Source organism: Canis aureus, chromosome 11, assembly GCF_053574225.1.
Source record: "Canis aureus isolate CA01 chromosome 11, VMU_Caureus_v.1.0, whole genome shotgun sequence".
In the NCBI taxonomy this organism is placed as follows: Eukaryota; Metazoa; Chordata; class Mammalia; order Carnivora; family Canidae; genus Canis; species Canis aureus.
The window spans coordinates 19,837,644-19,863,723 of NC_135621.1; the positions used below are offsets into that span (position 1 = coordinate 19,837,644).

A 26,080-nucleotide genomic window follows, 5' to 3' on the forward strand; every position below is an offset into this window, starting at 1 on the left:
GCCCAGTTTCCTGCTGCTGCTCTACGCAGGCTCTCTTGGATGCGCTACACTGTGTTCTGTACCGTCACGTTTAAAGTGCTGGCACCACATGCTCTGACTGAAGGAAAGGTCACTGTGCTGTGAGGACCGAGGGGCTGAAGCAAGGTGGTGGTTTAATCAGACACATTTAAAAAAAAATGGAATTAGCAACTGTAGAGGGCTGCTGAGAAAGGAAGAGGCCTGCAGCCCAGATGCTCCAGAGGCAGGCCCAGCAGGCAGGGCTGGGGAGCTTAGGATTCAAGGCAGGAGGCAGGGGAGGAGGAGGACTGTGAGGGCTCCTGGCCAGCTCCACACAGTCTGCCCAGGAAGGGAGGCCCCAGCCTCCTGCCCCCTGGAGCCTGTACCCGGGCCTGCTGCCCAGATGGAGACGGAAGGGCAGGAAGGCCTCAGCTGAGGGAGCAGGAGGGAAGGCGAGGAGCAGTTGCTGAGGGGCTGATGGCAGACTGAGCTGAGCCCAGCAGGCTTGAGGCTCAGAAGCCGGGGTGATCAGGTGGGGCAGCTGGTCAGGCTTGGGGAGGCAATGCCTTGGATGGTAAACTCACTCAAGCCATTTTCTCCATCAGTGCTTTTCCTTGTGCTTTGTCTCATCTGAATAGTTATGAATACTTTTATAACCTCCAGCCTAGAAGTATCACCCATGAAACCTTAAAATCCAAACATACAAATGTCTCCAAAAGAAACTCACTCCAAGCCCTCCAGGCACGTACTTTGCATCACACACAACCACAATCGGGGCTCTTCCACCTGGAGGGATGAGCCCTCCGGGCTCCAGCTCTGTCACCTGCTTCCAGGGCTTCCTCTCTTCTCCGTCCCCACCTTCTTCACAGGCACGGTCATCTGGGAGGAGGAATTCAAATCCAGTATCAGATCAGAAGCTGAGCGGTCTCCAACAGCGGTGGCAAGCCAGTGACAGTGCATGTGCACACAAAGCACAGGACAGTAGGTGACAAAAACATCAGTGGACAGTGGGCGGCCCTTCCCGAGTTCAGAACCGCTCACAGGAAGCAGCACATCTGAAGCACTTTTGGGTATCTGTCAAGCTGTTTTTATCCCTCTCCTCATTCCCAAAACATCAGACAAGAGCCCAGAACCAAAACAGCTGGGAGCACACACTGCTGTACCAGCTGGAGCACGCCAGCCACTCGGCCCCCAGGCCCAAGCCCCGGGGACAGCAGCAGCCTCCCTGTCACGCAGACCCTGCAGGGCTCTCGCCGGTGGACCCAAGACAGTAACAGGAGGAATGTCTACCTGGACAGACTTCCTTCTCTGATGCCTGACAGGCTGGGTTTTCTTGGTAGCTCTCTAGTGAGTTAGCAGTTTCATATGAAAAATTCTTGTTCTCCTTCTCAGGAACAGGAGACCCTACTGGCCACATCTGAGTTTTATCCAGCATTTGGAATCTGAATTGTTTAGCTTTATCCCAGCCAGCCAGTTTACAGCTGACTAACTTTTGAGGAGTATCTCCTTTATTCCTGGAAAAAGAAAATCAGCCATGAATACAGACAAGATCCCTGAAGCTGAAATAATTGGCTACTGTAAAATACAGAATTCAATCTTTTGAATGAAAAACAATTACAAACACCTTTAAGAATATAAGTAAAGAGGCTATTTCAGGGTGAAAAACTAAAAGATCTTCATAAAGGAAAAAATTAAAGTTGGTTCTACAAAAATCTTTTTCTTTTTTTTGTTTTTTCAACTTCTTAAATTGTAATTTAAAACCCATTGACAAGGACACCTGGGTGGCTCAGTGGTTGAGTGTCTATCTTCAGCTCAGGCCGTGACCCTAGGGTCCCGGGATCGAGTCCCACATGAGGCTTCCTGCATGGAGCCTGCTTCTCCCTCTGCCTGTGTCTCTGCCTCTCTCTCTGTGTGTCTCTCATGAATAAATAAAATCTTAGGGATCCCTGGGTGGCGCAGCGGTTTGGCGCCTGCCTTTGGCCCAGGACGCGATCCTGGAGACCCGGGATCGAATCCCACATTGGGCTCCCAGTGCATGGAGCCTGCTTCTCCCTCTGCCTGTGTCTCTGCCTGTGTCTCTGCCTCTCTCTCTCTCTCTCTCTGTGACTATCATAAATAAATAAATTTAAAAAAATCTTAAAAAAATAAAACCTACTGACATAATTTTATATAAGCAACAAACTTACTCTATCCAGATCACCATATTTTTACTTCCTCCTTCCTTTAACGTTCCAAAATTTGTCATCCTCGTGACTTCAATATCACCTTTGTTTTTCAGTAAAAGGGCTCCATAGGACTCATCGGTAGTCTCTTCAAAGGCAGCAGGGTCCCTGGGGAGAGCACCCACAGAGACAGCACCATCACTGTGGCAGGCACCCCACAGCGCCACCACCCGCACGCATCGACCTACCCAGGGTCCACCGTTAGAGGACAAACCTGCTGTCCGTCCCCCAGGGACAGGCCACAGACCCACACAGAGCTCCCACAGCACTGAGAATCTCTGAGAAGGACAGCAAAATATCTTGAGGAAGAAAATGACAAATTCTACAAGATCTAGAAAAAAGGAAGCGATGTCACCACGGTGACATCTTGAAGGAGTCCCTGACTGTGGGAACGGAGTATTCAATCCTCTCCTCTGCAGGCTGCCAGCAGGGGTGAGGGAAGGCACCACTGCTTCTTTACTCTCCCTCCACAGACCCTGTGGCTCCCCTCAGTCCGCGGACACCGCTGGGAAGCCAAACCATGTCCTCCTCCCTGCGCGCCCACAGTGCTCCTCTAGACTGGAAACCTGGAGGCACTCCCCTCCCAGACTGCAGCTCCCTTCAAAAGATGGGGCCCTGTCCACAAACTCAGTGACATCCTGTAGCATGCCGGGACCCTCCTCAGCCAGCTCCTGCCCCTCACACCCTTCCTGACCACGCGCCTCCCACTCTGTGTCACCCCTGATCCTTCCTCTCTCCTCTCATCCAGTCCACATGGGCTGACAACAGTTGCCGACCCCTCTTCCCGTAGCTCCCACAGCTCTTACAGTCTCGCCTCTGCCCTCACCCCTACCCCAGACCAGAGAGGCCATGGAGGTTTCTGGCTCAAGCCACCCAGGGAATGGGGATGGGGAAGACTTGGGGCAGGAGGAGCTGCATCTGGAGGAGAGTGGACGTCCCGCCTCACACTCATGAACTGGTGCTCTTCCGGACATTCAACTAGGCAGCGGGTCTGCGGGGAGCGGGGAGCGTATGCACGGGACTAATGCTGCAGAGTCCCAACCAGCTCCTGGAGACACTCACACAGAGCCCCGCTGCCCCCAGGCCTCCACCAGCAGCCTCCCCTCGGGGTCAGGAAGCCATAGCGAGTGACAGCCCTTAAACTCTTCAGGGCAGATACATGGCTCTTCTTTGTCCAAGGCAGCACTTCTGGGGCTGCTACAGTGCTTGGCACACCGGGCTTCTGCTGAAGGGTAGGATGTTCATTCCATTATAAATTCAGGAAATGGGAGCTGACTGCTTCACTGCCTGGGAGTTCCGGGGACCCACACATTGCCCTCATCCACTACTCACCCTCTAAGGCCCCACTCTGACTAGGAGATTACAAATTCACAGGATTTGGGGCTGGCTCACCCCCAGTACCTCCCTGGCCTGCAGAGATGACTATTAGAGGCATTCAGAGAAGCCTCAGGCAATGTGCAGGGATCAGAGTGTCTCCTCCCCAAGGAGAACGAGCACTCCCTCAGACTTACAGCTGCGCAGGGGCCACCTGAGGCTCCCCAGCACCTGACCACCCCGCCCCTGGTAGGAGGTCGCACAGAGCGTCTCCGGCACTGCCATGCTTTAGCTTCTGCCCGGGACATGTGTACGAGTGATGGGCGCCCTGGCCTTGCCTCCAGCGTGCAGAGACCGGCCTCCCGCTGGTTATTTCCTTAACGTGTACGGAGGGGAGCTCGGCTGCAGAACAGAAACAATAAAATGACAGCACTGTCTTACATGCGGGGGGGGGGGGGGGGGGGGGGGTCATGCCCCACCCATTCCATTCAACAGATACTAGTCCACACCTACCCTGAGCTACCACTCCTCTCGAAAACATAAATACAAAAACCATAGAGCATGTTAAAAAAGTGCTTAAGGGACTCCTGGGTGGCTCAGTGCTTGAGCATCTGTCTTTGGCCCAGGGCATGATCCTGGGGTCCCGGGATTGAGTCCTGCAGCGGGCTCCCTGCAGGGAGCCTGCTTCTCCCTCTGCCTGTATCTCTGCTTGTCTCTCTCATGAATAAACAAAATCTTTGAAAAAAAAGAAAGTGCTTAAAAAACCCACATCAGACTGAACAATAAGGATCTAAAACTGGATACAAATGCTAAGTCATTCCAAGGAATACATTTGGACCCTGAGATGGCAACTATTTTCCCTGTGACAGTCGGTGAGGGGCAGGACTGGCCACCATCCTCCTGGGCCCATGGCAGTCAGGAGCCCAGGTAACTGCAGTGTCATTTTCAAGCATTTCTGGGCTTAAATGAAGAGTCAGGGAAGCACATGTTTTCATGGCACAGGTGTTTCCTTACACTGTACATGTAGCTCCAGGGGACCGTGATGTCTAATGTGGGGAGCAGGCCTCCCAGCTTCTGCCCCAGGGCTTTTGGCTGCTTACTACCAGGAAGATGACAGAACTAGTGGGGAGTCCAAGAGCGTGATGCAGACACAGGGAGGAGCCGCTCTACTCCTGTGGTACACACACTGGGCAGTGAGTTCCTGCCACATCTCATATGCTCACACTACTCAGTCCATCAGATGGAGCTAAAATCCAACCTCCTGTGCCTGCCAGGCTGTTGTGGGTGGTGAGAGGAGGTAAGGGCCGTGTATCTGGTTTCATTGCCCCACAGATGGGCCAGAGTCATTCCGGGCAAAGCAGGGTCCTGTGGGGCAGGGGCACTGGGCGCTAAGTGGCCAAGGATGACAGCATCTATTGGATGGTGGGATAGGGGCAAGTCTCCCCATCCCACACAGCTCCACAGCCTTGAGCCAAGTGGTCTGTCCTACTGAGTCTGTCTGTAAATCAGTGGCACTCCCCACTGTGCTGCTCCTGGAAGACCCACATTCGTGCCGAGGACAGCGGCGCAGGTGCTCAGTGTGTTGCAGGAAACAGGACACAAACACCTTCTTGCACAGAACTTGCATTCTGATGATAAACAGAATAACTAAGGAAAACATCCAGTAAATTCACTGGAGGTTAAGTGCTAAGGAGGAAAACCAGGCAAAGGAAGGGCACAAGGGGCAGGGCAGGGCTGCCATTTGCACTGAAAGCTCAAGAAGGCCCCATGCTGCTTTATAAACATGTGTGGACAAGCTGGAAGGTTGCTGGGGCTCAGAGTGAAGAGCCCAGATATGACACTCAGTAATTCTAAGGGGCTCCTGGTGGCTCCATTGGTTAAGTGTCCAACTACTGATTGCTGCTTGGGTCATAGTCTCAGGGTCATGGGGTCAAGTCCTGTGTTGGGCTCCTCACTTTGTGTGGAGTCTGCTGAAGATTCTCTCATTCCCTTTGCCCCTCCTCCACTAAAATAAATAAATCTTAAAAAAAATTAAGAACCTACTGTGTCCAACAAGTTCTATAAAGTAGCCACATGTGAAAGAATAAAAGCTATAAAAACCCACCAAATGTGAAAATTTCCAATATAAGATTAAGAATTAAGAAGGAACCATTAAAATTTCAATCAACTACAGAGACAACCAAAAACCTTCCAGAAGATACTTTCCCTTTAACTGCCCCAGCTAAGGATTTTGACAGGCTATTATTTGAGCTTGTTAAAGCAACTCTTAAAATACACTTAAATTGGGCCTCTCTCAAAAAAAAAATAAAAATAAAAAAAAAAATAAATTGGGCCTCTCTCTTCCCAGAGAAGGTGGCTGTTTCCTCATTACCGTTTTTTCACCGGGGTGATGCACAGGGCTCTCCAGATGTAGCATGACTGGCTGCTCTCCACCACCACAGCATTGACTATGTCATGTCTTCGAGGCACGTATCCTTCAGCAAGTTTCACAGAGTCCAAGGTGAAAAAGATGCTGTCATCTATCACCCCATTTCTCCCGCAGAGGCTAGAAATGCAGACCTGCAAGCACAGTAATTGACAACTGTGTCCACATGTGCTACTCTGGAGGCCCGCCTCTCCTAATCAGCCCAACTCGGGTTGGTCCGGAACCAGAAACACACACCTCACACAGGCTCCACTGCAGACAAAGTCCAACCTCTGGGAGATTGGGCACCCTGAAGATTTTGTGACCATTGGAAGGAAAGGACCCCAGAGCCAAGGCTGAAGTAGGGGAGTGAGAGTGTCAGGTGGCCAGTGCTCACTTCCTGAGTCTCCATCCCAGCACGCATTTCCACCTCCACCCTGTGCAAACTCAATGCCCCCTCGTTCCAGTCTCCAACACAAAGCATGCCTGCCTTTATGGGCAAGCTCTCATCTTACACCCATTCCACTCGTTCCCAGCAAGTAAAACGTCTTCTCATTCTGTGTCAACTACAGAACCTAGAGTTCCATTGTATGAGCATGCCAGGCGATCTCCATTTATCTCCTTAAGGAAACCAGCATTCTCAGCAAGGAAACAAGGTCTTTTGGCCAAGACTGAGCCTTATTTAGCTTGACTTCCCAATGCACCCCCAGGAGAAGCCTCAGCTGTGAAAACACAGGAAAACCAGGACAAGCGAGGGCCAGCACCTACCCTGTCCACGTGCTTGTACCTCAGCGGCTTCACTGAGATGGCCTCGCTGCTCCATGTGCCTGGCCGGATCCAGTATTCTGCCTCCACCCAGTCTCCCTTGCAGGGCTTGAAACCTCCAAGCAAGGAAACCATGGTGCTTACTTGGTAATGTTGGTTATACCAAAGTGTACAATTCATTCTGAAGTTATGATAGCTGACGTCATTTCTGTCCTACCTAAGAAACCAGTTTTCCAATCTCAGCTCTCTTCTAGGTTGCCTCAGTTGAACGAGCAGAGGATGTTAAAGACCAACCTTTCAATGACCTCATCCTCTCCCACCTACAAGGGCAGGGAACCTAGGAAGGATGGTGGCCATCATGGTCACACACTGGGTTTCTACAGTTTTGGGGTCCCATCTGGTTTCAAATACTCTCCATGTTTCTCATAACTATTATTAACAATTGCAACACAATAAGCTGAACAGCCAATCTCTGACACCAGCCTCTAGGGAGTGTGGCACATTCGTGGTGGGCAGTCTCTCTAAATCATGGGCACTCCTTCCTGTCAACTGTTTCCAGAAACAGTGTGAGTGCCTCTCCCTACAGGTACACAACGGGGGACTTGCGGACACAAGGCAGCGTACTCAAGACTTCAGAGTTGGGAGGTCTATCCCAGCTCAGACCCCCTGCCAGACCCTGGGTGTGCCACATAGCTGTGCTGTGGCCCGCAGGATGCAAGGTGCTGCTGGGCTGCCACTGGCGGGATTGGTGGGAATGTTGGGCCACTGGGGGTTCCATGACATAAGTGGCTTAACAGTCCTGAGGTAAAACACAGAGAGTAGTCTGCACAGGTGTGCTATGATGCAAGGTGTAAAGCTACAACTTGTTAACAACCTTTGTGTTAGTTTGCAGCCATTAGTCCAAAACACAAAAGTACAGGGATGCCTGGGTGGCTCAGCTGATGATCTCAGGGTCCTGGGATCCAGCCCCGTGTGGGGTTCTGTGCTGGGCATGAAACCTGCTTGGAATTCTCTCTCTCCCTCTATCCCTCCCCACCTCACACACGTGTTCTCTAAAAAATAAAAAAAATACATAAATAGGGATCCCTGGGTGGTGCAGCGTTTAGCACCTGCCTTTGGCCCAGGGCGCGATCCTGGAGACCCGGGATCGAATCCCAGGTCGGACTCCCAGTGCAAGGAGCCTGCTTCTCCCTCTGCCTGTGTCTCTGCCTCTCTCTCTCTCTCTGTGACTATCATAAATAAAAATTAAAAAAATACATAAATAAAAACCCAAAGTGCACAATTTAAAACTGAGTTTGTTGCTCAAGAAAGCTGGTGATAAATATCTATGAGTGCAAACACCTGCTGATCAGCACAAGGGCCACAGTGGTACCACTGATGGTATGAAACCAGAAGAGACAAACCTGTTGGAGCATCAACTTCCAGGTCAAGTGGTATTTTAAGACAACGCTCAGAAGCACAATTTTACAGGTTGCAGGACACGTTTGTATGTTGTTTTATAAACCATGACTTCAGTTATCAAATAACTGTTTAACATAATTCTGTTAATTTTTTATTCCATATCTCTTCAGATACATGTGGCAAATGAAACAAAGTGTTAGTTGTATAAAGTTACTTCAAAGAGAAAACAGTGAAGCAAATTCAAATAACAGTTTTATTTTTTTTGCCCATCAAAATCATGGGATCAGGGGCTCAGTGGGTTGAGCGTCTGCCTTGGGCTCAGGTCATGATCCCAGGGTCCTGAAATCAAGCCCCATGGGGCTCCCTGCTCAATGGGGAGTCTGCTTCTCCCTCTGCCCCCCCTCCCCAGCTTGGGCTTTCTCTCAGGCACATGCTCTCTCAAATAAATAAATAAAATCTTAAAAAATAATTAAATCACAGTTATTGAAAATACAGCTTGTAAATAGAAGACAGTGACACTGATTTCCACCAAAGCAACAGAGGAAATGAAGCCATGAGGCCCCAGGAGCCTGCATGATGCACAAAGCATAAAGCTGAAGCCCTACTATTGGACTCCACACTAACCCAATTTGCATCAAGTCTTCCAACAAAGCCCTTTACTTTTAATTAGGTAAATGGATATTTTGTAATGGAATGATTGAAATTGATATGACCTATAAATTTACAGCATCCTAGTTTATTTATTTATTTTTTAAAGATTTTATTTATTTATTCATGATAGACACATACAGAGAGAGAGGCAAAGACACAGGCAGAGGGAGAAGCAGATTCCATGGAGGGAGTCTGACGTGGGACTCGATCCTGGGACTCCAGGATCACACCCTGGACTGAAGGCAGGTGGTGCTTAAACTGCTGAGCCACCCAGGCTGCCCGGCATCTGAGTTTAATGTAACATTCAAAAAAAAATCAGAGACACAACTATTTGACAAGTTTTAGTTTATAACATTTGATCACCTTTGTCTCAGAGGCAAAGACAGTACCTATAAAAACATTTGGCCTGACATATCTCAATAGAAAAAAACCTGGACTTAAGAATTTAGCAGAATTTGTTCTGAGCTTACTAACAGTCCCTCAATTAAAAATGTTACAGCCTACAGGGAGAGCCAAAGGTTTCAGTTTCAAGTTTATCAACCATGAAATGCAGCTTTGAAGATTCTAAGCCACTATATAAAAAAACAAAATTAAGATACTAAAATAGGTGTTTTAAGCGTTATTAAACATTAGTAAATAGTAACTTATTTACTATTGTTTTTCAAATATTAGGATTCTATTTATTGGTTTAAAAGCACACACAAGAGAGCTTGCACACAGATGGGATGTGGGGGCAGAGGGCAAGGGAGGGAGAGACTCTCAACCAGACTTCTTTGCTGAGCTGAGCAAGGTGCCTGATATAAGGCTTGATCTCACAACTCTGAGATCATAATCTGAGCCAAAATCAAGAGTCAGATGCTTAACCGAGCCACCCATGCACCCCAATGTTTTTTAGAATACCAGTGACATGGTGTTAGAAATTCTGAAAAAATTCAAAGTATGTGTCAAGAATATAATAATGGAATAATAAATATTAAGTTGTTTTATTAAGCCCAAGTCCTATTTCTTTTTTTAAAATATTTTATTTATTTATTCACGAGAGAGACACACACACACACACATAGGCAGAGACACAGGCAGAGGGAGAAGCAGGCTCCACACAGGGAGCTGGATGGGGGACTCGATTCTGGGAGTCCAGGATCAGGCCCTGGGCTGAAGGTGGCGCTAAACCGCTGAGCCACCCCGGCTGCCCATAAGTCCTATTTCTTTAAAAAAAAAAGGTTTTTTTTGCAAAGTTTCTGAAAAATGCTACTTTAAAGATCCATCAATATAGTAAAATCAATCTGCTAACTGATGTGTAACTATTTCAAGAATATTTAATTTTAATTAATTTTAACACCTCCTCCCACTTCTCCATGTGCACCAGCCCTGACACTAACTTATGTGGTCACCCTGGCCATGGCTCTGCCATGGAGAGGAGTGCAGCCACTGTCAGGACATGAGGTGGGGTGTGATCCTAACCTCCGTCCCCTCTCTTCTGACAACTGGCGGGTGCTGTCCCACAGGCTAATCCCAACCAGCAGCTAGAGAGCAAGGCTGGGGGTGCAATATTGGGCAGGTTTGGGGGAGAGTAGGGCAGATGTAGAAAGACATCGGACTGTCCAGTTCCAAAAAGCTGAAGAACTTGATGAAGGGAGAGGGTGTTGGAGGGCTGTGCTTCAACCCAGGAAGGAGGGGGCCAGCTGCCGGGTAGAGGTTTTCAGAGAGAAAGCATGAGGACCTCCGGGATACTGGCACACTAGTCAATGAGGAGCACCCTGACACAGGGCACAGCACCCTGTGCTACGTGTGGCACCAGCTTCTTGGGCCTAGGGAAGGTCTCAGAAAGGATCCAGGGCACCTGCTCTGTACCTCACAAGTGGGTCCATGAACCAATTTAATTTGAAAATAAAAAAAGCCTGAGTTGTGACCCAGGCTGGAACTCAGGCCACGATGGTGACATGGATATGCAGATGCTAGAGGGCCACCCACTGCTTACCCTGGAAATGAAGAGGGAAGAAGCAGGTCCGTTACATACGCGGATTTTAGACCCCAACCCTTAGGCCACTGATTCATTCCCAGGGCCATTTATCACCCAAGCCACATCTGCAGATGTTCTAGCTGTAATAATCGGCATTTAGTGGGCAGAGGTCAAAGATGCTGCTGAATACATCCCACAACTTTCAGGGCAGTCACCACAACTGAATGACCAGCCTCAAATGTCACAGGGCAGAGCATAAGCGAGCCTGCTTTAGGCTAAACGCCCATTTTAGCAGCCTTGGCCAAACGGGTTTAGGACTCACTGGATATTCATGTGTAAAACGGCTTGGGCCCTGCTACTGACAATAAGACTTCCTATGAGTAGGAAGTAGGGCACCTGGCTGGCTCAGTGGGTACAGCATGTGACTCCTGATCTTGAAGTTGTAAGTTTGAACCCCACGTTGGGGGTAGAGTTTACTTTAAAAAAAAAGAGAATTCCCATGAGTGTTATTTGGGGGCCTAGATCTGAAGTGTCATCCACAAAACTGGGCTGATGGCCACCACTGCCTCTACAGTTGGAGACTGAGGGGACTCAGTGATCCTGAGGACTTTCCTCCCACCTGCACACTGTTCACATTTCTCCCCAGTGACACCCCTCCTTCAAACAGTCACATCTTGCTCACCTCCCATGCTGAAAGTACACTGTACACAACTGAACCAGACACCCAGGTTACCTCACAAGGGTTAGGACACAGCCCATGCTTCACCTGGACCCTCCTCAGAGTCCTTAGTCAGCTCTGCACTCAGGGAGGCTGTGCCTTACTGCGTCCTAGAGGAATCCCAAGCTGGTTCACCTCACACTCTAACACACCACTTGTGTGGTTACTACAGAGCAGAAAACTGTCCTGTCTACTCTGCCTCCTATCACAGCACATTCTACAAAACAGTGCCAGGCCTGGAGTAACGCCTTCTAATATTTGCTTAATGAATGCCAGGAAAGAAACCGCCCATTCTGACTCTTCCTAAAGTAAATAAACATCTAGTCCAATTCCTCCTCTTCTCACCTTCATTCAGATCAGAGATTCACAATGGCATCCTGCCACCTATTTTTGTAAGTATAGTCTGACAGGAACACAGCCCCATCTTTCTGCTCCGGTGGTGCCTATGGCTGCTGCTTTCATGCTACCTACCAGCCCAGAGGTTAAGGAGCTGTGAGACAGCACATGGTCCACAAGCTTTACTACCTGGCCTTTTTGGACTCTTATCTATTTCCACATTGTGTTTTCTCTTTCAAGAACGTTGTTGAGGGATCCCTGGGTGGCGCAGCGGTTTGGCGCCTGCCTTTGGCCCAGGGCGCGATCCTGGAGACCTGGGATCGAATCCCACATTGGCTCCTGGTGCATGGAGCCTGCTTCTCCCTCTGCCTGTGTCTCTGTCTCTGTCTCTCTCTCTCTGTGACTATCATAAATAAATTAAAAAAAATTAAAAAAAAAGAACGTTGTTGAGTTTAACTCCACAATTGCATTAACAAATTATTTAGGCATAAAAACAAAATTTTGTAACAGCTAAAAACAAATGCAATTAAAAACATATATGTTTGTGTGAAGGCACAAAGTTACCCCCAAGTCCTATTTTAAAACATCTGAAGTTCTGTAAACAGCAGTCCCCTTGTATGTCTATTAACAATGCTGACTTAGATTAGTAACAGTACTTAAGTGAAAGTAACAATTACCCAAAAATTAATGACTCCATTCAACAGATGACACAAAACAAACTACAGCAGTCTACACCACCTAATCTGCTTGGAGCCAACACCTGGTAAAGGCATTCTAGTCTGAAATCCTCTTAACAAACAAAGCAAATTTGACCCTTTCAATGTGTGTAACCATCTCAAATCTAATTCATAAAATTAAAAAAAAATTAAACACAACCTAATCCTAAATATAAAGTCATCTAGTGTACCTTCACAGACACTCTGCAGAGAGAAGTATGTGGTCTGACTGATGTAGCCAGCACCTTCCAATAGTGATGTCACGCAGCCAATCAGAACCCGGGGGCTGGAGTCAGACAGCCCTCCACCATGGGTTTTACTGTCATCTTCCCATTTATCTGAGACAGCTTCCACCTGCAAGACAGACCACTGTTCAAACCATAATAAAAGGACAAGAGAAGCAAACTACAGACCAGTATCTCCTATGAATATATGTATTAAAAATTCTCAAAACATAAGCAAACCGAGTAATGGCAGTGCATTAAAAGGGTTACACACCACAGTCAAGGCTGGTTTATCCAGAATGCAACACAGGTCCAACATATGAAAATCAATCAATATAACACACCACACATTGGTAGAACAAAGGAAAAAAAACACACAAAAATCTCAGCTGATGTAGAGAAGGCATTTGAGAAGACTCCCCCTTCACGAGAGAATACTCCAACCAGGAATTGAAGGAGAGACTTCTTCAATGTGATAAAACCCACAAATGAAAAACCCACAGCTAACATCACACTCAATGATGGAAAAATTGAAGGCTTTTCCCTTAGGATAAGGAACTAGGGCAGGATTTTGCTACTTCTCTTTAACAAAAGCACTGAGATCCTAGCTAGAGCAACTGGGCAAGAAAAAGAAATAAAAGTCATCCAACCTGGGAAGGAAAAGTAAAAATTTTTGTTTGTAATAGCATGATCTTATATGTAGAAACGCCTAATATTCCATTAAAAAAAATGTTATAGTTGGGGATCCCTGGGTGGCTCAGCGGTTTCGCGCCTGCCTTTGGCCCGGGGCGTGGTCCTGGAGTCCCGGGATCGGGTCCCGTGTCGGGCTCCCAGCATGGAGCCTGCTTCTCCTCTGCCTGTGTCTCTGCCTCTCTCTCTCTATCATTAGTAAATAAAAAATAAATCTTAAAAAAAAATGTTACAGCTAATAAACAAATCCAGCAAACTTGGAGCATACAAAATCAATATACAGAAATCAGTTCCATCTATATGCACCTGCAATAAATTAAAAAATGTAAATTCAGAAAACAGTTTCACTTACAATACCATCAAAAAAGAAAAAAAACAGGAATAAAGTTAATCAAAGAGATAAAAGACATACACTAAAAACTACAAAATGTAGATGAAAAAAGTTAAAAAAGACACAAATAAATGGAAATACAATGCATTCATGGACCAGAAGATCTAATGTTAGTGTATTGATATTACTCGATGTGATTTAGATTCAATGTAATCCCTATCATAATCAATAGGGATTTAATCAATCCCTATCAAAATCTCAATGACAGGGATCCCTGGGTGGCGCAGCGGTTTGGCGCCTGCCTTTGGCCCAGGGTGCGATCCTGGAGACCCGGGATCGAATCCCACGTCAGGCTCCCAGTGCATGGAGCCTGCTTCTCCCTCTGCCTGTGTCTCTGCCTCTCTCTCTCTCTGTGACTATCATAAAAAATAAATTAAAAAAAAAACTCAATGACATTTTCAATAGAAATAGAAAAAACCTCATCCTAAAATTCACCCAAAGACCCTTGAAAGGACCCTGAACCACAAGTATCATCTTGAAAAGGAAGAACAGGGGATCCCTGGGTGGCGCAGCGGTTCCTGCTTTTGGCCCAGGGCGCGATCCTAGAGACCCGGGATCAAATCCCATGTCGGGCTCCCGGTGCATGGAGCCTGCTTCTCCCTCTGCCTGTGTCTCTGCCTCTCTCTCTCTCTCTCTCTCTCTGTGACTATCATAAATAAATAAAAATTTAAAAAAATATTAAAAAAAAAGAAAAGGAAGAACAAAGAGCATTTCAAAACGTGCTGTAAAGCTACAGTAATTAAGAGTGTGGTACTGGGATCCCTGGGTGGCGCAGCGGTTTGGCGCCTGCCTTTGGCCCAGGGCGCGATCCTGGAGACCCGGGATCGAATCCCACATCGGGCTCCTGGTGCATGGAGCCTGCTTCTCCCTCTGCCTGTGTCTCTGCCTCTCTCTCTCTCTCTCTCTCTCTGTGACTATCATTAAAAAAAAAAAAAAAAAAAGAGTGTGGTAGTGCCATAAAGACAAACAAGGCTGATGGAATAGAATATGGTCAAGTGATTTTTTTTTAAGATTTTATTTGACAGAGCAAGGGGGAAGCAGGAGAGGGAAAAGAAGGCTCCTCACTGAGCAGGGAGCCTGACATGGGGCTCAATTCCAGTACGTGATGGCAGACACTTAATATACTGAGCCACCCAGGCACCCCTGGTCAAGTGATTTTTCAACAAGAGGCTAAGACCACTCAAAAGTGAAAAGGTAAAACTGGCTATCAACACGCAAATGAATGAAGGAAATCCTTACTCAACACCATACTAAAAAAATTAATGCAAAATGGATCAAAGGCTTAAACTTAAGAGCTGAAACTATAAAACTTGTAGAAGTAAGCAGATGTGAAAATCTTCATGATTTGGATTAATCAATGATTTTTATATTGATATCAAAAGCACAGGCAATTAAAAAAAATAAATTGTACTTCAAAATTTAGAACCTTTTGGGAAGCCTGGGTGGCTCAGTGGTTAAGTTTCTGTCTTTGGCTCAGGGCGTGATCCTGGAGTCCCAGGATTGAGCCCCACATCGGGTTCCCTGCATGGAGCCTGCTTCTCCCTCTCCCTGTTGTCTCTGCCTCTCTCTGTGTCTCTCTCATGAATAAATACGATTAAAAAAAAAATACATGGTTTACAAACATTCCTCTCATTCTGTGGGTTATCTTTTCAGTTTTTCTTGATAGTATCCTTTGATCCACAGAGGTTCTAAATTTTAAAAATATTTTATTTATTCATGAGAGACACAAAGAGAGGGGCAGAGACACAAGCAGAGGGAAAAGCAGGCTCCATGCAGGGAGCCCAATGGCTTCGGTCCTGGGACTCCAGGATCACACCCTGGGACGAAGGCAAGTGCTCAACCACTGAGCCACCCAGGCATCCTCTAAACCATGGATCTGATGAAGACATTAATATCCATTATATATAAAGAATTTCTGAAGAAGAAAATAAGATAATTAAAATATGGGCAAAGAACTCAAATGGACATTTCTCCAAAGAAGATCTATAAATGACCAATGAAAACATGAAAAGATGTTCAATATCACTGATTATTAGGGAAAGGGAAATCAAAGCCACAGTAACAGAGCACCTCATAGCCACTAGGATAGCTAACGTCAAACAAATGGAAAGTAACTAATGTTGGTGAAGATGTAGAAAAACCGGAACCCTGTGTATTGCTGGAGGGAACATAAAACGGTGCAGCTACTAAGGAAAAGTTTGCTGGTTCCTCAAAGAGCTAAATATAGGGCAGCCCGGGTGGCTCAGCGGTTTAGCGCCGCCTGCAGCCCAGGCATGATCCTGGAGACCCGGGATCGAGTCCCACATCGGGCTCTCTGCATGGTGCCTGCTTCTCCCTCCGCCTGTGTCTCTGCCTCTCTCTCTCTCTGAATAAAAAAAAAAAAAAATTAAAAAAGGAGCTAAATATAGAATGACTATATGACCTCTGTAATCTCACTCCAAGGTATGTACCCAAAAGAAAATATAGACTCAAAGACACCTGTTCAAAGCAGCATTATTCACAATAACCAAAAGATAGAAACATTCCAAGTGTCCATTAGCAGAAAAGCATACAAACTGTAGTCTATACACACAATGCAGTATTATTCAGCCAGTGGATAAACCTTGAAAATATTGTTAAATCCAACAATACAAACACAAAAGGACAAATGTCACATGATCCCACGCATATGAGATACCTAGAACAGCCAAATTCATAGCGACAAAGTAGAATAGTGAACTATTATTTCAGGGATGATGATGAAGTTGTGAAAATAGTGGTAATGGGTGCACAATCATGTTATAATATGCTTAATGTCACTGGATTGTACGCCTAAAAAATGGTTAAAATGGTAAATTTCATGTTATATGTATTTTACCACAGTTAAGTCCCATAAAAAGTAAGCAAAAAAATTACCTATCTTTCATGAAATCAGTAAATACTACCTCTAATGTTGGTAAATCAAGCAAGCGTGTAAGCATATTATTCAAGTAATTCAGGATCTACTGAAGAGCTAAGAATAGAAACCAAGAAAAGCACTGGGCTTGAGGAAATAAAGCAAAGCTGGAGTGTATTAAGGGTTTTTTTGGTAGCACTATGGGCCAGAGCAACCTACTAGAACTTTCTGTAATGACAGAAAGGTTTTATGTTTGTGCTGTCCAATCTGGTAGCCAGCACTGCATTTAGCACTTGAAATGTGGTTAGTGAAGTGGAGGAATTTTACATTTTATTTACTTTTAATAAATTTAAACTTAAATAGCCATACATGATTGCTATCATATCGAATGATGAAATTTATAAAATCTGATATTTAAACGTTATTTTTAAGACTTGAAAAATTAACATTAAGATACCATTTACTAACTACAACAGTAATTAATACAGTATATTTCAACCACATTAAAAATTTTTTAAATATTTTATTTATTTGTTCGTGAGAGACAGAGAGGGAAAGAGGCAGACACACAGGCAGAGGGAGAAGCAGCCTTCCCCTGAGGAGCCTGATGAGGGACTTGATCCCAGGATCTGGGGGTCACACCCTGAGCCTAAGACAGATGCTCAACTGCTGAGCCACCCAGGCATCCCAAGATTGTATTTATTTGGGAGAGAGAGAGAGAGTGAGCAGGAGGGAGAGGGAGAAGGAATCTCAAGCAGACTTTGTGGTGAGCATGGAGCTCAACACGGGGCTTGACTCCATGACTCTAAAATCATGACCTGGGCTGAAACCAAGAGTTGGACACTTAACTGACTGAGCCACGAGGTGCCCCAAACCCTTTTTTTTTTTTTTTTTTTGAGAGAGCACACATGTGTGTGTGCAGGGTGGGGCTGGAACAAGACAGGGAAAAGGAGAATCTCAAGTAGGCTTCACACCCGATAAGAAGCCTTATGTGGGGCTGATCCTACAACCCTGAGATCATGACCCGAGCCAAAATCAAGAGTTAGACGCTTAAGCAACTGTGCCACCCAGGTGCTCCTCATCTCAGCCATTTTTAAAAAGGAGTTGGGCTCAGTTAAGTTTGCCAGCTTCCAAATTACATAACAGAACCCAGTAGCTTTCCTACATAGGAAAAAAATTAAAAATATAGAGGCACCTGGGTGGCACAGTCGGTTGAGCATCCAACTCTTGGTTTCAGCTCAGGGCTGATCTCTGGGTCGTAGGATTGAGCCCTGCATCAGGCTCTACACTGGGCATGGAGTCTGCTTGAGATTCTTTCTCTCCCTCTGCCCCTCCTGCCTGTGCTCTCATTCTCTCTAAAATAAATAAATAAATAAGTAAATAAATAAATAAATCTCAAAAAATATAAATTCAAAGCAAAATTATATGGATAAATAGAATATAAACATTAAAATTCTTGGAAATAAACAAGAAATTAGCAGAACCTAAATAAAGCTATTGGGATATAAAAAGAACATAAAAGCAGGCTTAAGTAATTGCATGAATCATAGCTGAAGAAGTCTGTATATGATCTACATTTCACTTAGCTAAACTGGATCCACAAACTCAGTGCTGTCCAAAGTGATTCTGAGCCGAGGAGGAGAAACAACAGAATGACTCTAATGTTCATCCAGAATAATCAGAGAGGGAGAATTCCATCCACATCGAGGAGGAAAACCTGCCTATCATCCATGGATGAGTCAGGGCCACAGGGACCCACACATACACATCAGGACCAAGGGGGCCCTATCCACATGGGGTTCTGGTGTATGATAAAAGGGACAATCCTAATGAGAAGGAAAACAAGTGGGATGACTGGTTAGCTACTGAGAAAGAAATGTCTGGTTCCCTTTTTCAGTCTGTATAGCAAATAAATTCCAGGCAAATTAAATATTTAAATGCCAATAAATTTTCAGAAGAAAGCTTGACTGCATACGTGTAAATGGAATAAGCCTATGGATTCTTAGAGGCCAAGAAGCCATGTGAAAAACATAGACACATTTAACTATTTAAAATGAAACTTTATTTTTTAAAAGATTTTATTTGAGTGAGAGAGGATGCACATGCGCCTGTGTGCGCACACAAATGCAAGCAGAAGCAAGCAGGTGGGGCGGAAAGCAAAGGGAGAAGCAGACTCCCAGGAGCCTGGAATTGGGACCCAAGCCAAGAGCAGACACTTAATCAACTGAGCCCCCCAGGTGCCTCAAACAAAACTTTATAAAACCAAGTCAAAACACACCTTGGGGAAAACATCTACAGCACTTTCATATAGTGATCTTCCTTAAAAATCTCTAATTTCCCAACAAGATAAGGATGTTCACTCTTCCCACTGTTATTTGACATAGTACTGGAAGTCCTAGCCATAGCAATCCGACAACATACAGAAATAAAAAGCATCCAAATTGCTAAGGAAGAAGTAAAACTCACCATATGCATATAACAAGATACTCTATATGGAAAACCGTCAAGGCCCCACCAAAAAACTACTAGAACTGATAAATGAATGTAGTACAATCACAGAATATCTACAGAAATATGTTGCATTCCTATGCACTAATAATGAAGCTGCAAAAAGTGAAATTAAGAAAATCCCACTTACAATTGCACCTTGTAAAACAGTAAAATACCAAGGAATAAACTTCATGAAAGAGGTGAAAGACCTGCACTCTGAAAACCACAGAACACTGATGAAATAAACTCAAGATGATGCAAAGATGTTCATCAGTTGGAAGAACATATTGCTAATACATCTATACTACCCAAAGCAATCTACACATTTAATGCAATCCCTATCAAAATACCAACAGCATTTTTTACAGAGCTAGAACAATCCTAAAATTTGTATGGGACCACAAAAAACCTTGAATAGCCAAAGCAATCCTGAAGGGACGCCTGGGTGGCTCAGCAATTGAGTGTCTGCCTTTGGCTCAAGGCGTGATCCCAGTTCCAGGGATAGGGTCCCACATCAGGCTCCCTGCCGGGGGGTGGGGTGGGGGCAGAGGCTACTTCTCTCTCTGCCTGTGTCTCTGACTCCTCTCTCATGAATAAATAATTTTTTTAAATAAACAAATCTTTAAAAAAAAAAACAAAGCAATCCTGAAAATGAAAAATCAAACTGTAGGCATCACAATTCCAGACTTCAAGTTATATTACAAAGTGGTAGTAATTAGAACAGTATGGTCCGGGCACATAATTAGACACACAGAGCAAGGGAATAAGATAAAAAACCTAGAAATAGACCCACAATTATATGGTCAGTTAGTCTTTGACAAAAAAATAAAAAAAAAGAATATCCAATGGGAAACAGTCTCCTTGTCAACAAGTGGTCTTGGGAATACTGGATTGCCACATGTAAAAGAATGAAACTATACCTCTTTCTCACACCATACACAGAAGTAAATTCACGGTGGATCAAAGACTCAAATGTGAGGCCTGAAACCGTAGAATCTTTGAACAGGACACAGGCAGTAAGTTCTTTGACACTGGCCATAGCCACATTTTTCTAGATAGGTCTCAAGGCAAGGGAAACGGAAGCAAAAATAAACTACTGAAACAACATTAAAATAAAAAGCTTCTGCACAGTGAAGGAAAACAACCAATAAAACTAAAAGGTAACCTACAAAATGGGAGAAGATATTTGAAAATAACATCTAGTAAAGAGTTAGTATCCAAAATATATAAAAAAACTCCTACAACACCCAAAAAACAATCCAACTTAAAAATGGACAGAAGATGGAATGCCTAGGTGGCTCAGCGGTTGGGTGTGCCTGCCTTTGGCTCAGGGCGCCATCCCTGTGTCCCAGGATCGACTCCCACATCGGGCCCCTGTATAGAGCCTGCTTCTCCCTCTGCCTCTGGTTCTGCCCTTCTCTCTCTGTCTCTCTCATGAATAAATAAATTAAAAAAAAAAAAAGGGACAGAAGGGCAACCCTGGTGGCTTAGTGGTTTAGTGCCGCTTGCAGCCTGGGGTGTGATCCTGGAGACCCTGGATTGAGTCCCACATCGGGCTCCCTGCATGGAGCCTGCTTCTCCCTCTGCCTGTGTCTCTGCCTCTCTCTCTCTCTCTGTGTGTGTGTATCTCTATGAATAAATAAATAAAATCTTAAAAAAAAAGGGACAGAAGACATGACCATTATCCCAAAGACCTACCAATGGCCAGGTGACACATGAAAAGATACTCAACATCACTCATCATAAGGGAAATACAGATCAAAACCACAATGAGATACCATCTCACACCTGTCAGAATGGCTAAAATTAACAAGTCATGAAACAACAGATGTTGGTGAGGATGCAGAGAAAGGGGAACCCTCATACACTGTTGGTGGGAATGCAAGCTGGTGCGGCCACTCTGGAAGACAGTGTGGAGGGTCCTCAAAAAGTTAGAAATAGAACTACCCCTGAGATCCAGTAATCACACTACTGGGTATTTACCCAAAGAACACAAAAACACTAATTCAAAGGATACGTGTATTTCCTATCTTTATAGCAACAACGTCCACAACAGCCAAACTATGTAAGGACCTCACATGTCCTCTGACAAATGAACAGATAATGAAGACATGGTCCAAGAGGACCCTTGGGTGACTCAGTGGTTGAGCGCCTGCCTTCGACCCAGGGCATGATCCTGGAGTCCTGGGATCCCGTCCACATGCATCTGTGGACCACACTGGGCTCCCCCACATGGAGCCTGCTTCTCCCTCTGCCTGTGTTCTGCCTCTCTCTGTGTCTCTGATGAATAAATAAATAAAATCTTAAAAAAAAGATAGGGTCTGTATACACAATGGAATATCACTCAGCCGTCAGAAAAAAAAGGAAATCTTGCCATTTGCAACAACATAGATGGAACCAGAGAATATTATGCTAAGTGAAATAAGTCTGAGAAAGACAAATACCACATGATTTCCCCTGTACATGGATTTTAAGAAATGAATGAGGAAAAAAAAAGAGAAACAGACAAACCAAGAAACAGATTTGTAACTATCAGCAGAAGAGAGATGGGTGAAATAGGTGATGGTGATTAAAATTAAAAAAAAAAACTTTAAATGAAAACGACATTCAACAAATTTTGAACCCCAGTAGTGTCTCTCCTAAAAGACCAGCAAGTCAAGAATGAGAAGAGGGAGATAAAGCCTGGACAGACTGACATAGTGAGATCATGCCTGAAAAAGAAGCCATCCAGGGGAGAATTCTGCCCAGAGAAAAACTTGTTATATTTCTCAATGCTAATGGAAGATTGTGATGATTGTAGAACTCTGTGACCATGATATACTCAACTGTACACTTTAAGTGGGTAAACTGTATACTACATGAATTATATCTCAATAAATCTCTTTTTAAAGATTTTACTTATGGGGAGGAATGTGCACAGGGAGAGAGGGAGGGAGAGAATCTTAAGCAGACTCCTTGCTGAGTACAGCGCCCAACATGGGCCTCGATCCCAGGACCCTGGGATCATGACCTGAGCTGAAGGTAGACGCTTAAGCAACTGAGTCACACTAAGGTGCCCCATCTCAATATAACTCTTAACAAAAAGGAAAAAAAAAAAGCTCTAATTTCCCTAATAGAGAACCTTTAAATAAAAAAGACTTTTTAAACCAAAAACAGTATAAAGAACATAAAAATAACTCAAAAAATTAACCTATTTTAAGTGAAAATTAAAATTATGAAGTCCCTTAGGTTGGCAAAGATTTCAGAGATTGGTATCTCCACATCTTTGCCAACTTTGGGTAACAGTCTCTCATCCTGCTCCTGGGAGTAACTTAATTTGAACGTTATTAGAGGATAATCTGATAACCACTGAAATGTTAAATGTGCGTATGCTTTGACCAACAATTCCACTTCTAAAAACTATAGCACAAAAACACTATCTTTAAATGAAAAATTGTTGAATAGAATCCACCAATTCTCTTTGCTAAGTGGATTGCAAAGGTCCACTCGTTCCACCATCTGGGAGCCTGTGGAGACCTGCTGGGAACAGGACTCCTGGAAGGACAAGTATGTCTGCAAGGCTGTGCTCCAAGGCCATTCTTGCTGGCTCTAACTGGGGTCTCTGGAACCAGGGGGAGCACACAACTCTTCTTAAAACTTAATGTGTCTTTGCTCCAGATAAAACTGAAATCTATCTAACCTTCTGTGTAGAAAGCAGAGAACACCACAGTGACTCCTGGTGGCAAACTGAATAAAACCAGAGTCATCTGGGGAAAAGTAACTCCTGCTCCTGGAAACAGTGACATGGTTTGTGCCAAAATCTGAAACTTCCTGCTAAAGCCACTGGCCACGGAATCTGTGTGACACTGTGCCCCTCAAGGATTTAAGCTTACTGAAAAATAAAGGTACACCCTTTGCTTTCTTCTTTAAAAAAATGTAATGATCAGTTTTAAAGTTTTTACTTTTAAGATTTTATTTATTTATTCATTCAGAGACAGAGAGAGAGAGAGGGAGAGGCAGAGACCCAGGCAAAGGGAGAAGCAGGCTCCACGCAGGGAGCCCAACATGGGACTGGATCCTGGGTCTCCAGGATCACACCCTGGGCTGAAGGCGGCGATAAACCGCTGAGCCACCCGGGCTGCCCTTTTAAGCTTTTTTGAAATACTAAAATAAACAAACATTAAGCATTCCTTGTCACGACATAAAGTTACAAACAAGCTTTATATTCTGAATTATACATTTTTACATTTGAACACACAATAACTGCCATCATGAAAACAAAAGCACTGCAAGCAGGTCCGTCTCAGTCTCTGCCCTGCCCGTGTTGTCCCTGAGAGCTTAGCTCCCAGAAGGATGGTGACCTGAGGCTGCACATCGGAGACCCTGGAAACAAACAATTAGGCCTTACCCTGATTGCCTTCAGCCCGCTGGACACCTTATCTTCTTGCACAACCGCGATGACCTCCTGCCCCACATTGAGAAGCACCTTGCTAGTCACAACTTCGTTGGAAAAGTAGATCAAATCATCAATCATGCCATAATCGCTGCAGTACCTCGTTACCACACCCTGGATGGTCTTCAACTTGGTGTCCCCTGAGACGCATAAAAAAAGAGGTTACCTAAAGCGTAAAGGTTAAGGCAGCGGACACTGCCGAGAAAGGGAAGCGTCCCTGGATGGAGCCCCCAGCCCACTGGAGCCCTCGGAGCAGGTCCCTCTAAAGCACAGGCGGTGGGCGCGGTGGGCGGGCGCGGAGTCCACGGCCAGAGGCCTGGCTCTGACGCCCCGCTCGTCTACGGCCGCGTGGGGGTCTCTGTGCGCGTTCTCGACAGCGATACAGGGCCAGCCGCAGCCTCCACCCAACAGAGCTGCCTGGGCACAGGCCGGGCGTGGCTGCACAAGCGAGCCTCTGGGGTACCCCCCGCGTGCGCAGGCGCTGCCGTCACGGTCCTCCCGCACCAGGAACCCAGCCGCGGCGTCAGCGGGTTGTCACCTCGCCCAGCAAGGGGCCCGGGCACATTCTGGGCGCGGCGCGGAAGCCTGTCCACGCGGTGAGCGCTCCCCCGCCCCGGGAGCGCCTCTCCGGCAGGACGAGGCCGAGGTGCCCAGGGCGCGGGCACGGCCGTCGTGTGCAGTTCAAGCAGCTGCGGGAAGCGCGCGTTCCACGGACGAGCCCGACGCCGGGCTCCAGGTCCTGAGTCCGCATACAGACGGCGCTTAGCACGCTGCCCGCCCCAGGTCTGCCCCCGGTCCGCGGCTTCCAGCCTCTGGCGGCAACCTCACGTCTTCATAAATTAGAGGCAGCAACTGGAGGGCCACCGCTCCGATTCTCACCCTGGAGGACCGGCGGGCGGGCCAGGGCCGCGTCCACACGGCACGTGGAGACCTGGACGCCCGAGGTTGGAGGGGGGAGGGGCGGGGCAGCCCCGCGCTCCGGGTCACCGTGAGGGCTCTCGGGTGTTCCCAGAGCGGCGCCACGCCCAGCGCGGACCCGCCTCAGGACCCGCCGCGAGCGCCCCTCCCCCCAGTGGCGTCAGTCCCGGCGGGGGACACGGCGACCCAGGGAGGCGCTCAGGGCCGGCATTCGGAGCCGCGCCGCCCCCCGCCCTGCCCCGCAGGCACCTTCCGCGAGCTCGGGCGCCTGCGGCCCGGCCTCCTCCTCAGTGCCGTCTGCCCTCCTCCAGAAGAACGCCAGCAGCTTGGCCGCGAGGCGCAGCATGGCTCCGCGACTACTCCCGCCGCCCGCCACCCGCCGTCGGCACACGGCCACGCGCCTCCCGCCGCCCTCGACCAATGGTGTCGGTGCGAGCGCGCCTGAGCCCACGCTTTGCACCCTCGGCCAATGGGCTCCAAGTCCACGCGCCTGCGCCCGCCCTTCGCACCCTCGGCCAATGAGCTCGAAGTCCCCGCGCCTGCGCCCGCCCTTCACGTCCTCGGCCAATGAGCTTGAAGTCCCCGCGCCTGCGCCCGCCCTTCACACCCTCGGCCAATGGGCTCCCTGCACGCGCGCGACCGTTAGCAGCGGGTGGCTGGCGGTTGGCGACTGTTAGCACGCGGCCCAGAGAGACGAGGTGTGGGCGGGCTAGACGCCCGGCTGGGCACGTGGTGTCGCGCTGTGGGCGGGGCGCCGGGAGGAGCGCGTTGAGGGGCTCCGCTTGGGCTGCCCCGGGAGCTCGTGACCCGCTCCGCCCCGCCGCCCGGCTCTGGCTGCGCCGTTACAGCCCTCGCAGTCGTTGGTTTTCTCCAGGGCCGCGCGTCTCTTACCTGTCGTTGCTGCTGATCCAGGCTTTGTACCTTCTTAGGGTGGAAAGGAGACGCGCGTTCGCGGAGCCCCAGTCGAGCTGGGCCTGCAGATGGCGGCGTGGATTCCGCGCACTTGTCCTTCGCGGAGACTCCCGGGCGGCCTCGGGGCCTCCTCCTCCCACCGCGCGGATAAATTTCTCCGGAACCGGGGGTTTCTCGCGATTTTGTGCTAATTCCTCCTTAGCGTTTGTCTGGCTCAAAGCGGCAGCCTGCGCGAGACACCCCTGGGGGGGGAGAGGTACGAGTGAGGGCCCGTCCTGTCAGCGGGCGGGGGGGGGAGGGTCCGTCCCGTCAGCGGGTGTGGGGGGGGAGGGTCCGTCCCGTCAGCGGGTGTGGGGGGGGGAGGGTCCGTCCCGTCAGCGGGTGTGGGGGGGGGAGGGTCCGTCCCGTCAGCGGGTGTGGGGGGGGGAGGGTCCGTCCCGTCAGCGGGTGTGGGGGGGGGAGGGTCCGTCCCGTCAGCGGGTGTGGGGGGGGGAGGGTCCGTCCCGTCAGCGGGTGTGGGGGGGGGAGGGTCCGTCCCGTCAGCGGGTGTGGGGGGGGGAGGGTCCGTCCCGTCAGCGGGTGTGGGGGGGGGAGGGTCCGTCCCGTTAGCGGCCGTGGCAGGGCCGCACGTCCGAAGCCAGCGGACTCCGCCTCAGCGTGGTCA

At 47.5% G+C, this 26,080-nt stretch overlaps 1 protein-coding gene across 8 annotated transcripts in view; it reads right to left on the minus strand.

Moving 5' to 3' along the window:
* MOV10L1 (Mov10 like RNA helicase 1) overlaps positions 1-25,684 on the minus strand; it is a 73,038-nt gene extending 47,354 nt beyond the window's left edge. For 3 of the 8 annotated variants that reach the window (XM_077914021.1, XM_077914017.1, XM_077914022.1), the window contains exons 1-8: positions 24,754-24,908; positions 23,542-23,726; positions 12,676-12,838; positions 6,706-6,818; positions 5,905-6,092; positions 2,184-2,327; positions 1,288-1,511; positions 747-876 (exon numbers count right to left, since the gene is read on the minus strand). In XM_077914021.1, the coding sequence (XP_077770147.1) occupies positions 747-876; positions 1,288-1,511; positions 2,184-2,327; positions 5,905-6,092; positions 6,706-6,818; positions 12,676-12,838; positions 23,542-23,726; positions 24,754-24,850 (1,244 nt within the window). In that variant the 5' untranslated portion in view covers positions 24,851-24,908. Of the gene's footprint in view, positions 1-746; positions 877-1,287; positions 1,512-2,183; positions 2,328-5,904; positions 6,093-6,705; positions 6,819-12,675; positions 12,839-23,541; positions 23,727-24,753; positions 24,909-25,395 lie in introns of those variants that run through there. The other 5 variants (XM_077914015.1, XM_077914014.1, XM_077914019.1 and 2 more) reach the window with 4 other exon arrangements.
* Positions 25,685-26,080: the final 396 nt, after the last annotated feature.